General features: G+C 39.5%; 4 protein-coding genes across 7 annotated transcripts; 3 read left to right on the top strand and 1 right to left on the bottom strand.

Annotated features, from left to right (window-relative positions):
* The first annotated feature begins 43 nt into the window (after nt 1-43).
* Nucleotides 44-3,606, top strand: LOC111795558 (transmembrane emp24 domain-containing protein p24delta3-like). Of its 2 annotated transcripts, none has more exons than XM_023678071.1 (4): nt 44-482; nt 2,740-2,955; nt 3,036-3,112; nt 3,211-3,285. In XM_023678071.1, exons 1-4 carry the CDS (start codon nt 282-284, stop codon nt 3,230-3,232), a joined length of 516 nt encoding a protein of 171 aa, XP_023533839.1. In that variant the 5' UTR covers nt 44-281; the 3' UTR covers nt 3,233-3,285. The 2 variants fall into 2 exon arrangements, with proteins under 2 accessions (XP_023533839.1, XP_023533831.1); XM_023678063.1 differs by having other exon boundaries at nt 47-482; nt 3,219-3,606.
* An 858-nt stretch (nt 3,607-4,464) lies between these two features.
* Nucleotides 4,465-7,984, top strand: LOC111806726. 2 transcript variants are annotated; one of them, XM_023692174.1, is made up of 5 exons: nt 4,469-5,118; nt 6,114-6,223; nt 6,306-6,677; nt 6,794-7,387; nt 7,488-7,984. In XM_023692174.1, the coding sequence occupies exons 1-5, from the start codon at nt 4,878-4,880 to the stop codon at nt 7,491-7,493; spliced, it is 1,323 nt and encodes a 440-aa protein (XP_023547942.1). In that variant the 5' UTR covers nt 4,469-4,877; the 3' UTR covers nt 7,494-7,984. The 2 variants fall into 2 exon arrangements, with proteins under 2 accessions (XP_023547934.1, XP_023547942.1); XM_023692166.1 differs by having other exon boundaries at nt 4,465-5,118; nt 6,794-7,984.
* A 406-nt stretch (nt 7,985-8,390) lies between these two features.
* Nucleotides 8,391-10,405, bottom strand: LOC111806742 (E3 ubiquitin-protein ligase RNF126-like). Of its 2 annotated transcripts, none has more exons than XM_023692190.1 (2): nt 8,749-10,405; nt 8,391-8,610 (listed from the first exon to the last, which is right to left on the bottom strand). In XM_023692190.1, exons 1-2 carry the CDS (start codon nt 9,479-9,481, stop codon nt 8,579-8,581), a joined length of 765 nt encoding a protein of 254 aa, XP_023547958.1. In that variant the 5' UTR covers nt 9,482-10,405; the 3' UTR covers nt 8,391-8,578. The 2 variants fall into 2 exon arrangements, with proteins under 2 accessions (XP_023547958.1, XP_023547950.1); XM_023692182.1 differs by having other exon boundaries at nt 8,393-8,613.
* Nucleotides 10,406-11,192: 787 nt separating this feature from the next.
* On the top strand, nt 11,193-14,694 carry LOC111777601 (patatin-like phospholipase domain-containing protein 2). The gene is made up of 7 exons (XM_023657272.1): nt 11,193-11,770; nt 12,872-13,015; nt 13,261-13,333; nt 13,613-13,718; nt 13,808-13,904; nt 13,982-14,077; nt 14,174-14,694. Exons 1-7 carry the CDS (start codon nt 11,267-11,269, stop codon nt 14,306-14,308), a joined length of 1,155 nt encoding a protein of 384 aa, XP_023513040.1. The 5' UTR covers nt 11,193-11,266; the 3' UTR covers nt 14,309-14,694.
* The last annotated feature ends 251 nt before the right edge of the window (nt 14,695-14,945 follow it).

Genomic DNA, 14,945 nt, shown 5'->3' with positions numbered 1-14,945 from the left:
TTCCTCAGTAAAAATATAAATAAAAAATATTTTAGAACTAAATTAACCAAACAAAATATTAATAATGCTCTAATTTTGTGTAGAGAATTTCAGATTACCACAGTCACGGGGTTCCTCTTCTTCTTCTTCTTCTTCTTCTTCTTCTTCTTCTTCTTCTTCTTCTTCTTCTTCTTCTTCTTCTTCTTCTTCTTCCTCCATTTTTAATATCTGATCTGAACTGCAAACCAGTTTCGATTCGATTCGGTTCTCTTAGATTTCGGGGTTGGTAATCGGAGAACATCATGCGCCGGGAAGTGGTGTTGCCGTTGTTCGTGCTCTGTTTCTTCGCCGCAGATCTTGTTCGAACTGCCCATTCAATCTGGTTGAACTTACCTGCATCTGGAACCAAGTGCGTCTCCGAGGAAATCCAGACCAACGTTGTTGTTCTTGCCGATTTTGTCGTTGTCGCTGATCATACTCATGCTCCCACCATTTCTGTCAAGGTTAAATTTCGAGATTAAACCTTTTTTCTTCTTTGATTAACAATTCTTCGTTCGCCAATGTCTCTTTTATCTGTGCCTTGGTGGTATTGTTTTTTATTTGAATTTCTCGGTTTGTTAATTTGTTGGGCTGTATCAAAATCAATAGGCTTATGAAATACACCCGACGGGGTAATGCATTGCTACGTATTTGTTGATTTGTCCTCTCCCGTTTGGTTATGACCGATCAATTTCGAAATTCCTAGAACTTCGATCTATTTCTTGTGCGTCTTGTCCTTTGTTTCTAATCTTGGAGATAAAATTTCATGTTGTCATTGATGAATCAACGGGACCAAAGGATTTTCCCGGCTGTGTTGGTTTGCATAAATCCAGTGCGCCAATGGAAGTGTCCTTGCTTCTCTGGCTTGTTGGTCAAGGTCTGATGTTCTCACAACGCTTTAGGCATATCTTAGCAGGGAGATGAAAGAAAGGCATCAATTCTATGATAGCCTCTTCTTCACTATTATGGAGTTTTTTCATCCAATTTTAGTTTGTTTGGTTTCTGAGTTTGTCTGTGAAGATTATCTCAACAGGTTTAGAGGAACATAGGTTGTGGATTCGTTTTAAGGAGATGGTACCTTTGAAATCTGCTGCACACTCACAAATGATTTGGTTTTTGCAAATTGTTTTAAATTCTTAATGATTGTTTGGGAGGATGATTCATGGGGAAGGTGATCAAAAAGTTGAATCTGGAATTGTTTTAGTATCAAAACTTGACTAGTCTATATATTATTGACAGTGATAGATCTTCATTTAAAATTCAATTTGAGTCTCTAGATGATATATTTTGTCCATTTCTTTAGTAGATCTCATTGAAGGGTTGTATTTTGACCTCTGAATTTGTGATGTCCCACATTGGTTGGTTGGAGAGAGGAGAATGAAACACCATTTATAAGGGAGTGGAAACCTTCCCCTAGCAGACGCGTTTTAAAGTCTTGAGGGGAAGCCCGAAAGGGAAAGCTCAAAAAAGACAATATCTGCTAGCAGTGGATCTGGGATGTTACAAATGGTATCAGAGCCTGACTGTGTCAGCTTTCTCGCTGTTCCTCGAAGGGGGATAGACACGAGGTGGTGTGCCAGTAAGGGCGCTGGGCCCCAAAGAGGTGGATTTGGGGGGGTCCCACATCGAATTGGAGAAAGGAACGAGTGCCAGCGATGACGCTGGGCCCTGAAGGGGGTGGATTGTGATGTCCCACATTGGTTGGGGANTTGGGGAAGAGAACAAACCACCATTTATAAGGGTGTGGAAACCTTCCCCTAGTAGACGCGTTTTAAAGCCTTGAGGGGAAGCCCGAAAGGGAAAGCTCAAAAAAGACAATATCTGCTAGCGGTGGATCTGGGACGTTACAAATGGTATCAGAGCCAGACACCGGACGATGTGTTAGCCTTCTTGCTGTTCCCCGAAGGGGGGTAGACACGAGGCAGTGTGTCAGTAAGGACGCTGGGCCCCAAAGGGGGTGTGGATTTGGTGGGGGTTCCACATCGAATTGGAGAAAGGAACGAGTGCCAGCGAGGACGCTGGGCTCTGAAGGAGGTGGATTGTGATGTCCCACGTTGGTTGGGGAGGAGAACCAAACACCCTTTATAAGGGAGTGGAAACCTTCCTCTAGCAGACGCATTTTAAAGCCTTGAGGGGAAGCCCGAAAGGAAAAGCTCAAAGATGACAATATCTACTAGCGGTGGATCTGGGACGACAGAATTCCTATTGGACATTTTTGAGTGATCATCTCTCTTGAAAAATAATCTTATCTACTCATACTATATATGTTATTTCTTGTATTTTTTTTACTAATTAATCTGAGACTTGAACAGTTCTTATGGAAGTTTAGACTTAGCAGTGCGTCAGGCCATTTGATATGTACTACTGATAAATCCACCGTTCATGGATTGTTGTAAACAACCAGGAGAACTGCACTATATGTTTTAGGATGTTTAGCTGAATCCATTGGTTGTGCCTCCTTATAAGTAATTTATATCTGTCATTTGGTGGTGAAACGGTTCGTCGATTCAATGATGTCAAACATGTTTGAATCTGTGATCTGATTATGATTCCATAACTTATAACGCTAGATCGATAATCACATACAGATTCGGTGCAAATCGATGTTTATTCTATGTGTGTGGAAAAATTTTCCTTTTAAGTTTTGAAGGCCAGATTCCTTCATGTCTTGATTATATGTTATTGTTTTGCACTTTACTGATTGATGACAGTCTCCTTCAGGTGACATCTCCATACGGGAACAATCTTCATCACTCGGAGAACATAACGCATGGTCAGTTTGCGTTTACGACGAGTGAGGGTGGTAATTACCTAGCCTGTTTCTGGCTGACTGACCACAAGCATGAAGCTGGTACTGAGGTAAGTGTCAACCTTGACTGGAGAACAGGGATTGCAGCCAAGGATTGGGAATCAGTCGCAAAAAAAGAGAAGATTGAGGTAACTAACTACTTCCTCCACTTTTCCATATTCCACTACAACTTGTAATATCCATTCGAATCAAACTCGTTCTTGTTTAGGGTGTTGAACTCGAGCTGAGGAAACTCGAGGGAGCTGTCGAAGCTATCCATGAAAATCTGCTCTTTCTCAGGGACAGGTAACTAAGTTTCCATTGTAGAACTGAATGCTTACCTAAATCTAGCCAATGTCCACAACCTTCTCCAACTCATTACTCTGGTTTATATAATTTTGGAGTCTTGCAGAGAAGCTATTATGAGGACGGTCAGCGAGAGAACGAACACACGAGTTGCGTGGTATAGTATCATGTCCTTGGGTGTCTGCATCATTGCTTCTACTCTACAGATATGGTACTTGAAGCGCTTCTTTCAGAAGAAAAAGCTTATTTAGAGAACTTGTTAGTCTACCCTTCTTGTTCTTGCAGAAATAGAATTTGTCCAAGTTATTTAGTTTTCTTTCCTTCATCGTATGAAATAGAAAAGTTTTGACACGTACTGCAAACCATACAGATTCGTTTGTATTTTGTACTTCCGTTCTTGTTGAGTTGCTTTGAAGCTGATAGAATCTAGTTTAAGACTCAGTGTTCATTATCCTTTATATGATTAGGAATCCTAAAAATGCAGCTTCACCTTCTATTAGTCCCAAGCTTTTGACATGGCTGACAATCAGCTTTGAAAAATGCTCGACTTATTCGCCCCTCACCCCAACTCGAGAACTACTCGATTGGTTATGATATATATCTTCGACTAAGAGCTCGAATCCTCCACTCCTACATGTTGTTGAACTAAAAAAAATGATCATGCAACTGAGAGGCACCTTCCCGTTTTTCTCTACTTAATTTTCAACTCAGAAGATTCATATAGCATTTTGATGTATGAAACTCTTTTTTTGGCTTTTTCCTTGTTTTTTCTGTACGCTTCTGGTAAATCTATTGATTAGAAAATGAAAGAAAGAGAAGCTCAATCACCTTCTTTCACTCAGTCTCTCTAGTGCTCTCATCAAATGATGTATGTGGGCTGAGTCTTCCTATTATGCATTCTCTCGTTGTTTAATTAGACCTTTTTATTTTGAACGTAAAGTCTTGTTTGAATGGTTGAGAATAACCGAACAATATAAACCATAAAAAGGTAGGAATAAGTGCAATTTTATAAACTAATCCTAAAAGCATATTTTTAATATAGAATCCACCCAAACAAAACTGATAACATTTTATAATTTATGGGTAGTGGAAGATGGAAAAACATATGCTAACAAGGCTTCAACTAATGATTTATTATTCAAAATTACTTAATGCATTATCTCTTAAAATTTTATCAATCAAACAATCTTTAGAACTATATTACCATAGTTTTAGTAAAGATGATTTGTAATTATTCCATATTCTTAAAGTTAATCTCTTATCTCTTCGTGCATGAACTTAATTAATTAAGTTATCAACTTCATTGCTTAAGCACTAATTTAGTTTCCATGAACTAAACCCACTTCTAATATCATATTAATTATCACCTCTTGCCTCAAGAATGGTGTTTGACTTGGTATTAACTACAGAAAAGGTTTGATCTCAACGAATAGGAAAGGCTCAGTCAATTCATCACTCTCCGCCAAACCCATGAATCAAAAACCAGGCTGTTTGTCCGTTTCATTCTCAATTCCATTGGATCTTCCATTTGTTGATGGAGAAGCTTTTCCTTAGCCCTTTTTTGCTGTTGTTTTACACAAATCAAGTGGGGTTTCTCCCTTTATTCTCATCTTCCCCTTTACCCTTCTACTCATTCACCTTTGCTTGTCTTCAACGTTGGGTTGCCCCGTGAAAAACCAATCTATTTGAGAATTTTAGGGTGTTTGTAACAAAACCCAGAAGGGGATTTGGGGGATTTGGGGGATTTGTTACAGATGCTCTGCGAATGGGGAAAGTGGAGGAGCGAAATCTGCCGGTGCAGCAGCGTCGTGAGGTGGCTCACTCTTCTGGGTGTCTTTGTGGTGAATGTTCGATTTGTTTTGATAGAGTTTGTAAGGAGTTGAATTTCAAGTGTTTGTTGGTTTTGGTTTTGGGGTTTGTGGTGTTTGTGCCTGGATTCTTTTGGCTTCTTCCTTTTCATGAAAGAAATTCAGGGTTTGAAGCGAAAGACGCCATTAAACTCAGTGGTATGTATGTATGTATGTATGTCTTTCGATTCCCATTTCTCTTATTCTGTTTTGGGATTGAATGATTTGTGTAGCAATTTCTTGATGGCGTCTTATACTTCTCTGATGATTTTGGATGATCTTGCTGTTTTCTAATGATGTTTTGACAACAGGATTGTGCTTTAGTTCAACTCATCTACCATTTTTAGCTTAGATTTGCTAGGATCAAGCTTGTGTTCTTCCCTATGTTGACTTTGAAACTCCGAACCTCTTTCTAGTGGACTCGTTTGAAACTTTGAGGGAAAACCCAAAAGGGAAAGCTCAAAGAGGACAATATCGGTTAGGATTTGACTGTTACAAATGGGATCAGAGCCAAACACTGGGTCCCTAAGGGGAGTGGATTATGAAATCCCACATCGGTTGAAGAGGGGAACGAATCATTTCTTATAAGGATGTGGAAATCTCTCTCTAATAGATGCATTTTAAAACCTTAAGGGAAAGTCCGGAAGGAAAAACCTTTAAAGGACAACATTTGCTAGTAATGAGTTTGGACTGTTACAAATAGTATCAGAGCCAAATACTGGGCGGTGTGTCATCGAGGACGTTGGGCCCCAAAAGGGAGTGGATTGTGAGATCCCACATCGGTGGTAGAGGAGAACGAATCATTCTTTATAAGAGTGTGGAAACCTCTCCCTAGTGGACGCGTTTTAAAACCTTTAAGGGGAAGCCTGGAAGGGAAAATTCAAAGAGGACAATATCTACTAGCGATGGGTTTGAGCTGTTACAAATAGTATCAGAGCCAAACACCGGGCGGTGTGCCATCGAGGACGTTGGGCCCCAAAAGGGAGTGGATTGTGAGATTCCACATCGGTTGTAGAGGGAAACGAATCATTCCTTATAAGAGTGTGGAAATTTCTCCCTAGTAGATACGTTTTAAAACTTAGGCTATCCTTTTGGTTCAAGTTAGATTTTGTATGAATATGGTACTCATAAACTTTTGTTTCTCCTTTTTCCAGCCACAGTTCACGTGTATTTTGTTCTTGAGAAGCCTGTGAAGGAGCTTCTCCCTCATATCAAGAGATTAGAGTTTGATATCAATGGTGAACTAGACATTCCTAATGTCAAGGTTTTGTGCTGCTCTTTTCTGTTGGATTTAGCTTTCTTAAGTATGATCCCTTATGACTAAGGGTCGTCGTATATCGTACCAGGTTGCCATTCTATCCATGCACGACGTAGGCGAGTCGAACAGGACATACGTGGTTTTCGGTCTTCTTTCTGAATACTTAACTGCTCCAATAAATCCAGTGTCCTTAAGTCTGCTGAGATCGTATTTATATGACCTTTACCTTCGCGAGTCGAACCTTACTTTGACGACATCGATTTTTGGACAGCCATCAGTATTCGAAATCCTGAGGTTTCCTGGGGGAATCTCTATAATCCCATTTCAACATGCTTCAATATGGCAGTTCCCCCAGATTGTGTTTAACTTCACTCTTACGAACTCTATTTCTGAAATACTCGACAAATTCGTCGAGTTCAGGAACGAGGTGAAGCTTGGATTGCATCTGAGGCGCTACGAGGTATTAAAACCTGTTCGAGTTTATCGAACGTTAGCTATATACATTGAGTTGTGATGTTAGTTCCATGTATGGAGTTGAGTAATGGATGCTGGATTTCACTCTTTCTTGTCTTACAGAATGTGTATTTTCAAATAACAAACACAATTGGCTCGACGATGCAACCGCTCGTAGTTGTTCAAGCTTCTATTTCTTCGGAGTTGGGGCGCATGACATCACAGAGATTAAAGCAGTTGGCTGCAATCATCAACGCCTCTCCCAAACGAAATCTCGGCCTTGATTACTCGGTCTTCGGAGAAGTCGAAAGTGTCAGTTTGTCTTCGTATCTGAGGAGAACCTCTAAGGCAATACCACCTACTCTTCCTCCAGCTCCTGCCCCAGCTCCTGGTGATCATGTAGAACTACAGATTGCTCCACATCGTTCAAGGTCATCGTCCCATGGTCTTGCGCCCCGACGACATGTAAATCGTTACCCACCTCGTTCTTCTCCGGCTCCTGCACATTCCTCTCGTGGACATTCAATACCTCCAATCTCCTATCCGAAGTCTACAAGTCTAATTGTTCCTCCGGCCGATCAACCTGGGGTTTCTTCGTCGTTGCCCCCTGATCTGTTACCTAAACCGAAGCCTTCTTTTCGGTCCGAATCAGGGCAGACAAAGGAAGATGTCCATAGAGTTTGGCCGCCGCCCATTGATTCGTCTCGTCCAGATCAAGTAAGTTTTGACATACTTTGTTAGATCATAAAGCTGAAGGCATGTACAGTTGCCTTTGTATCTATCAGAGCTCCAACTCATTCATTTCTCATGTTTGTAGGACTGAATATCTCAGGGCTCCATCACTCTCCTTCATCTTGGCATATCCATATCATCACACAGTCATCTGAAGAACACCAATGATACAAAAGACGTCGGGTTGGAGCGGATCGGGTACTCATTTTTGGTTCTACGAGCAACAGAAGGCGCCTCTGCAAACATTTCTAACAACAAACAGGTGTTTTCCTCCCAAAAAGGAGAGTGTTAAGTGTAGATAGGGAATGGGGATGTTGTTTTCCAAAGGGGAAGCAAGTCCAGTAGGTGTAGGGTGTTCTAAAACATATAATTATGAGATGGGATTTTGCAGATCTCAAGAGGAACCGAATAGTAAGCTGTAGAGTTCTGAAAATAAGGTTCCTTTTGACTCTCTGCAATTTCTATACACACAATGTTACAACAAATTTAATAAGCAAAATATGTTAGTTCATGTTTTCGTGGTTTTAAAATGTGTCAACTAAGAAAAAGTTTTTATACTCTTATAAAGAATGCTTCTCATTACTCTCCGATCGATATAAGACCTCATAATCCACTTCTTTAGGGGCCCAGTGTCCTCGCCGGCACACATTCATTTCGTTCCCCTCTCTCCAACTGATATGGGGACCTCATAATCCACTCCTTTGGCATACATTCATTTTGTGCCCCTCTCCAACATGGGGATCTCAGAATCCACCCCTTTAAGGGCCCAACCGATATGGGAACCTTAGAATCCACCTCTTAGGGGCCAGCGTCCTTGCTGGCACACCATTCTGGCTTTGATACCATTTGTAACCATCCAAGGTCACCACTAGCAAATATTGTCGTTTTTGGGTTTACGTTTCTAGACTTCTCATAATTGATACCATTTGTAACCGTCCAAGGTCACCACTAGCAAATATTGTCTTCTTTGGGTTTACGTTTCTAGACTTCTTCTCATAATTTTTAAAACACCTCCAGAAGGAGAGATTTTCACACTCTTATAATAAATGTTTCGTTCTCATTCACTTCACAAACGACGTGGGACCTCACATATATATTTGAGTAAATATAAATAAATAAATAAAGCAACCTAATGAAAAAAAAGAGAGTGATAGATACATACATGGGGTGGGTGTGTCAATCAGCCAGCCAAGAGTACATCCATGAATCTGCTGCAATATTTGGCTAATTTTTTTTTAATTTTATATTTATTGGTGTAAATTTGTAATTTTAATTTTTTTTTGTCTGATCTTTACGTTAGTTATAAGATCATAATTGCAATAAAGAATAAAATTTAAAAATCTTACTTTCCAAGGCGAGGAGATTATCGCCATAATCGGCGAACCCTAGCCGGCGAGCCAAATCGCCGATCACACGGAACGGCCACCATGAACGCACCACATTCCACCACCCATTCCCTCTTCCGTCTCCTTCTTCCACAGATTCCTCAGAGCTCTCACCATCAATGGCGTTCTGTAGTGTGTACCGGCAAATAGGGCAAGTATTATGGATTCTCAACCAAGGAACAATGCAATCCGAATGGTAAAAATGTCTACACGGCAACTCCCTCACTGCCCCTCCGATTTCGAATTCCTCTTTACAAATCGCACAGCTCGAATCCTTCTGCAAATGCGACTCCGTAATTTTCACCCTCCGAATCGTCTCCATGTCGGAATTCGCTGCGGGATTGGAGTTTTCCGATGGTCTGGAGAATTGGAGAGTAATCCAAGAATCCAGAGAATGAGCATCGTCAGTTTCGAACGTCCACCGCGGGATCATCCGGCGAGAATTCGTGTTGGTCATGTGATTTCCGGAATCTTGAAGAAAATTAGAAGGATCGCCGTGGAATCGTGCCCTAACGACGTCCAATTCATGGCGGAGATTTCTGGAACAAAAGGGGCAAGTGATGGAAATTTCCAGAGGATTTCCCAAGCTGATTCTGATGATTCGTCGACAGATTCGACACCAGTAGTAATGGACGGTTCTGGTCCTAGGGATTCCGGCATTGAAGGCGATTCGAGGTCTAAAATTTTGAGACATGGAGATACGAATTTGAGGTAGTTTCTTTTGAATCGAAAATTCGAGAAAGAAGAGAAGAATTTATAGGAAGAAGATTGATTGAGGAAGAGGAAGTAGAGATGGAGAAGGAATGGCTTGAAAGGCGACTGGAAAGTTATTCCTTATCGTATTCCTCGAAGAGACGGAAGATTTGGAGCTTTTTACAGGTAATGTTCATGAAATGGATTTGTATTCTCTCTTCATCTTCAAGCTCTGTTCATAGTTGCAGAGATCAATATGAAGAAGATTATGCCTTCTCCGCATTTGGTTCACCCTAATCGCCACCGTAACCTGCCCAACAAGAACAGAAAGGCCAACGGCCGGTTGAATCGCCAGCTTTGTGCATGGTTTCCATCTTCCAATGGCGATTCAACCGGCCGGAGCCAAAGGAAATTGCAGCACCGCGCGTGCTGCGTTGCCATGGAGATTTGAGGGCAACAATAGCTGGAAAGGCCGCTAATACCCCGGCTGAGGAGCAGACCCGAGGAAGGGCTCGCATCTGATTAGCTAGTTGATGAGGCAATAGCCTACCAACTGGACCAAGAGGATGATCGGCCACACTGGGGATGAGACACGGCCAAAAATCCTACAGGAGGTAGCAGTGGGGAATTTTCCACAATGGGCGAAAGCCTAACGAAGCAATGCCACATGGAGGTAGAAGCCCTACGGGTCGTGAACTTCTTTTTCCAAAGAAGAAGCAATGACGGTATCTGAGGAATAAACATCGGCTAACTCTGTGCCAGCAGCCACGGTAATACGGAGGATGCAAACGATGTCATGTCAGAATCATCGGATGATGTTTATTGTCTTGAATTCTCATTGAAATTCATATTTCAGTAGAACCCGAGAAAATATTTGACTATTCTAAATTCACCAATTTGGAGTGTTGGCCGAGATATATTGGGTAAGGCCCCACAAATAGTTGTTCCATCTATCTCTTTCACCATTTTCCGTGATATAGAGTCCAATAGAGTCCAGCACAATTTCGAAGGTGAAGACATATTTCTTAATTACTTATCACATCTATAAGATAATCAAGTTGAATTTCTATTACTTTCCAATATTTATTTATATTCATATAAATAAAATAAAATAGATTAATTTTAAATAACTAAAAAAAAAATTGTATTTTAAAATTTAGCTAAAAATTCTAAGAATTAAAAAAATAAAATAAAATAATTACATTATGAATTTTAACAATTAAATCTAACTCCTTTTTCCCATAAAGTTTGTTCTAAAAAATTAATGGTAAATGACAAAATATAACAAACCCAATGGTGAATTTACCAAAATGCCCCCATGGAGACAAGTTAGGATTTTATACCTTTCTTCTCTACAAAACATTCTCATTAATATTCTTCCATTAAAAATTTAAAATATTTTTCTTTAAATAAAAAATTAAATATTTTTATGTGTTCGACGGACACAAAACTAGTGTCACACAATCGTTATCCTGGAATTAAACAAAATAAATATAATTATCTGCCACTTATCATTTTCTTATTTAAATTCATTTTCTTATTTAAATAAAATAAATATAATTGTAAATACGGTTGATTTGTTTGTTAAATTAGAATAATGATATAATTATTATTATATTATTATTATAAGAGTGGGATCGTGATAAATAATTTGATTAAATAATTAAAAAACTATAATTTGAATTGTGTTAAAATAAAACCCATTGGGGACAGACACAAAAACCTCCGCCTGCAATTGAAATCAGAGCTCACACTTTCTTCCTCTCCTTCTTCTTCTTCTTCTTCCATGGCTCCTCCTCTCTCTTCTATTTCCCGCCCCTTTTCTTCCCCAATTACGAACCCTAATATCAATTTCACACACAGATACACTCTTCCATTACGCACACAAACTCTACGTTTCACTTCAAATTCTTCGTCTTCATCGTCGCCTCCACAGCCGCCACCGCCGGATCCCATTCCCGAGAAGAAGTCCTTCGCTGTAGCCACCGGGGACCTCTTATTGGGGCTGGCGGCGAGGTTGATTAGTCGTTCCTCCAAAAAAAGTTCGAATGGGGTTGCTATGTTTGAGAATCGCAGTGGAACCAAGAGCGAGTACGAGGAGAGAATTGGAGCGGTGGTTGAGGATGAGATTCAGCCTGATGTAGTGTGGGAGCAGCGGATTAAGGATGTTAAGGCTGAGCGAGAGCGGCGAGTCGTTACCAGTCCAGGGTTTAGCTTCTCTGCCGCTGGTTTGTTGTTTCCATATCATCTTGGAGTTGCGAAATTTCTCATTGAACATAGCTATATCAAGGTTCTTCTGATCCTTTTTACATTTCTTCTTAACGTGTTCGAGAATTTTGGTTGTGATTCCCTTTGTGTCTCTGTTGATGGGTTTTGTTGAACTCTGAATTGATGATATGCTTCAATTGGAAGCAATTGGTCTTCTGGAAGAGTAGGGATTTATAAGAATTCATTGTTTTTTATATATATGCTGTGGAATATGAATTTTCTCCGGCTCCGGCTCTCTTAGCGTTTAAGAAAATATTTACCAGCATAAACATGTAGCTAAAAATTCCATTACTTACCTAATCCTGGATGCTTAAGTTTAGCAGTATGAATGTTCTACATTTGAAGTTTATTGATTGCAATTTGCTAGTTGGAAATGCAACTAGAAAGGTTTGTTTTTATAAGTACTTTGAATGTATTGCCATTCAGATGTCACTGGATTATAGGTGTCCATTTAACAGCGAAAAAATGGAGAAGGGAGCGGGCAGATGTTTCTCTCCGTTAGCCAAATGAGGCTAGGGCCGGGGATTATATTCTCCGTCCCTGTTCCCAGCCTTTGTATACATCAAAACTAATACACGAATCTAGCCTATTATATATTTATATTATATTGTACACATATATATCTTGCTTCGATTTAAGTTGAGTTAGTATGTTTATTTTCTAAAAGTGTTTTAGACTTGTATTATTAAAATTTGAATTTTTAGAAATTAGATTGGTAGGACATTATACGGATATATTAAGATGTTTAACATTTTTTTAGAAATTAATGTTGAAAAATGAAAATTACCCATTAAACCGTTTATTTAAAGGAATAATTTTAAAAATATTATAATAGTAACGGGAAAAAATTCCTCACGGGAACCCGGTCCCAGAAATCTCCATGAAAATAAATGGTGAATTTCACAAAAATATGGATTAAAATAGGCGGCGGGGAAGGCTTCTTTGTCCCCGCCTCACCCTGTGGACATCTCTAGTTGTTATAGAATGTTTTAGACTTTTAGTTAAAGCTTGAAGTTAGGAGAGAAAATGTCTCAGGAGGGTTTGCTACTGTTTTGTGATGCACATATTTATCTTGCTCTTTCGTTTATCTTCTTGTGGTACTGAAGTGTTTGTAATTATATAGGAAACGACTCCATTAGCTGGAGCTTCAGCTGGTGCCATTGTCTGTGCCGTTATTGCCTCTGGAGCCAGTATGAAGGAGGCTTTAGAAGCTACTAAACTTCTGGCCGAAGACTGCAGGAGTAGAGGGACTGCATTTCGCCTTGGGGTATATCTCTGGTGAAGTAGGCCATTTCATTCATTTTCTTTATTGTTTGTGGTAAAATCTTGAGTGGAAAGACCTATCGCTTGAATTTCATTTAGAAGAACTCCATTTCCTTTTTATTCCTGATATTTGTATATCGTGTATCGTAAGTTTCAATTTATCCTCTTGGTCTAGGATCATTGTGAAATGGGAGATTTGCAACTCATCTACTGGTTTGAATTTTGATGTTTTCTCATTTAAATCCTCAGGCTGTACTCAGGGAAGTTCTTGAAAAGTTTCTTCCAGATGATGTACATATTAGGTGCAATGGAAGGGTCCGTGGTATGCATCCTCCCTATTCATTCTCTTTGGTCTCCGAACAAAATCACCAGAAGAAAGGGGAAAATGTTATATTACTGTGACATCGATCAACTTGATTATTGCAATCTGAGTTTACTTTTGGTGGCTTTGATCTAATATATTTTTGTACATGTTATGTTGTAAAATGAGACGATATATGCATAAGATTGGCCTAAATAATTAATATTACAATGAAGAAACTAGGTGCTTGGTTGGTTCATCGGCAAGCTCATTTATTTTTGTATATCTCTTATGTTACAGTTGCTGTTACTCAAGTTTTTTGGAGGCCGAGAGGCTTGTTGGTGGATCAGTTTGATTCAAAAGATGATCTCATCAATGCAGTTTTCACTTCTTCCTTTATTCCAGGGTGGGTATTTTAGTTTCACATCCTCTTGAATGTTCTTACTTTTCCTAGTTGGGTAAATGACGCTGAGCTGAAATAACGCTTTTGTGTAGATACCTAGCACCAAGACCCGTCACCGTCTTTCGGAATAGACTATGCATTGATGGTGGTCTAACATTGTTCATGCCACCTACTTCTGCCTCACAAACGGTATTTACTTGATAAATTTCTCAATGGTTTTTCGTATTTCAGTCACCCTGAAATTTTGCTTTTGGACGGTGTCGCAGGTGCGTGTATGTGCTTTCCCCGCTACCCGATTGGGCTTTGAAGGGATTGGGATCAGTCCAGACTGCAACCCTGAAAACAGAGCTGGGCCAAGAGAGGTAAATGAGTTCGACAAAGCTCGTCCAACAAGTAGATACATTGTTGTTTTCTCTTTGTAGTTTGATCAAACTCTTGCATGTTCTGCATCATATCAGCTTTTCAACTGGGCTCTTGAACCAGCAGAAGATTACATTCTAGACCATCTCTTTGACCTCGGATATCAAGATGCAGCTGTTTGGGCCAAGGATAATCCTGTTGAAAAGCTGGTGGAAGACGAAAGGCTCGGTTGAGGACACGGTTGTAACTAGCTGAAGCATAAAATTATGATGGCGAATCAATCTAAATGGAAGATGTTGCAGGCTTGGTGGTAAGTGCATGCCTTAAACCCAAAACTTTTTGGATTGCTGCTGATCTTACTGCCTCAAAATGGTTAGATACACATATATGAATCCCTTTAACAGAATAGAACAAAAGCCTTCATTCATGAATGTGAAGATAAAAATAATTATACAGGTAGATATCAAAAGTCCTGAGTTTATGATGGCCAAGTACAACATTCTCAGGATTTACATGTGCATTTTGCTGCTATTTTATTACATTCTCAGTACAAGAACAACATTCTTGTATTTTGTTTTCTTCATACAGTACATATATATATATATATATCATTTATTTTTCTTTGAACATCTTTCCATCTGAATTGGAAATAAATTGGTTGCATTAGTTGATTGTTTTTTTCTTTCCTTTTTCCCTTTTGTTGTCTCCATGTTGGTTGGCTTTGTTTTTGTACAGCTCTCTAAATTTTCTTTCTTTTCAATGAAAGCTGTTTTCTTCATTCAAGAAAAGGTATATTGGTTCAGTTTGATTAGTCAATCCGTAGGCAATAGAGTCGATCTGTCAATAGGTACACACAAATATAATGAATCA

This window comes from Cucurbita pepo, chromosome LG01 (genome assembly GCF_002806865.2).
Source record: "Cucurbita pepo subsp. pepo cultivar mu-cu-16 chromosome LG01, ASM280686v2, whole genome shotgun sequence".
Classification (NCBI taxonomy): domain Eukaryota; kingdom Viridiplantae; phylum Streptophyta; class Magnoliopsida; order Cucurbitales; family Cucurbitaceae; genus Cucurbita; species Cucurbita pepo.
The sequence above is the reverse complement of the archived record's forward strand: the minus strand, read 5'-3'. Positions and strand labels throughout refer to the sequence as shown.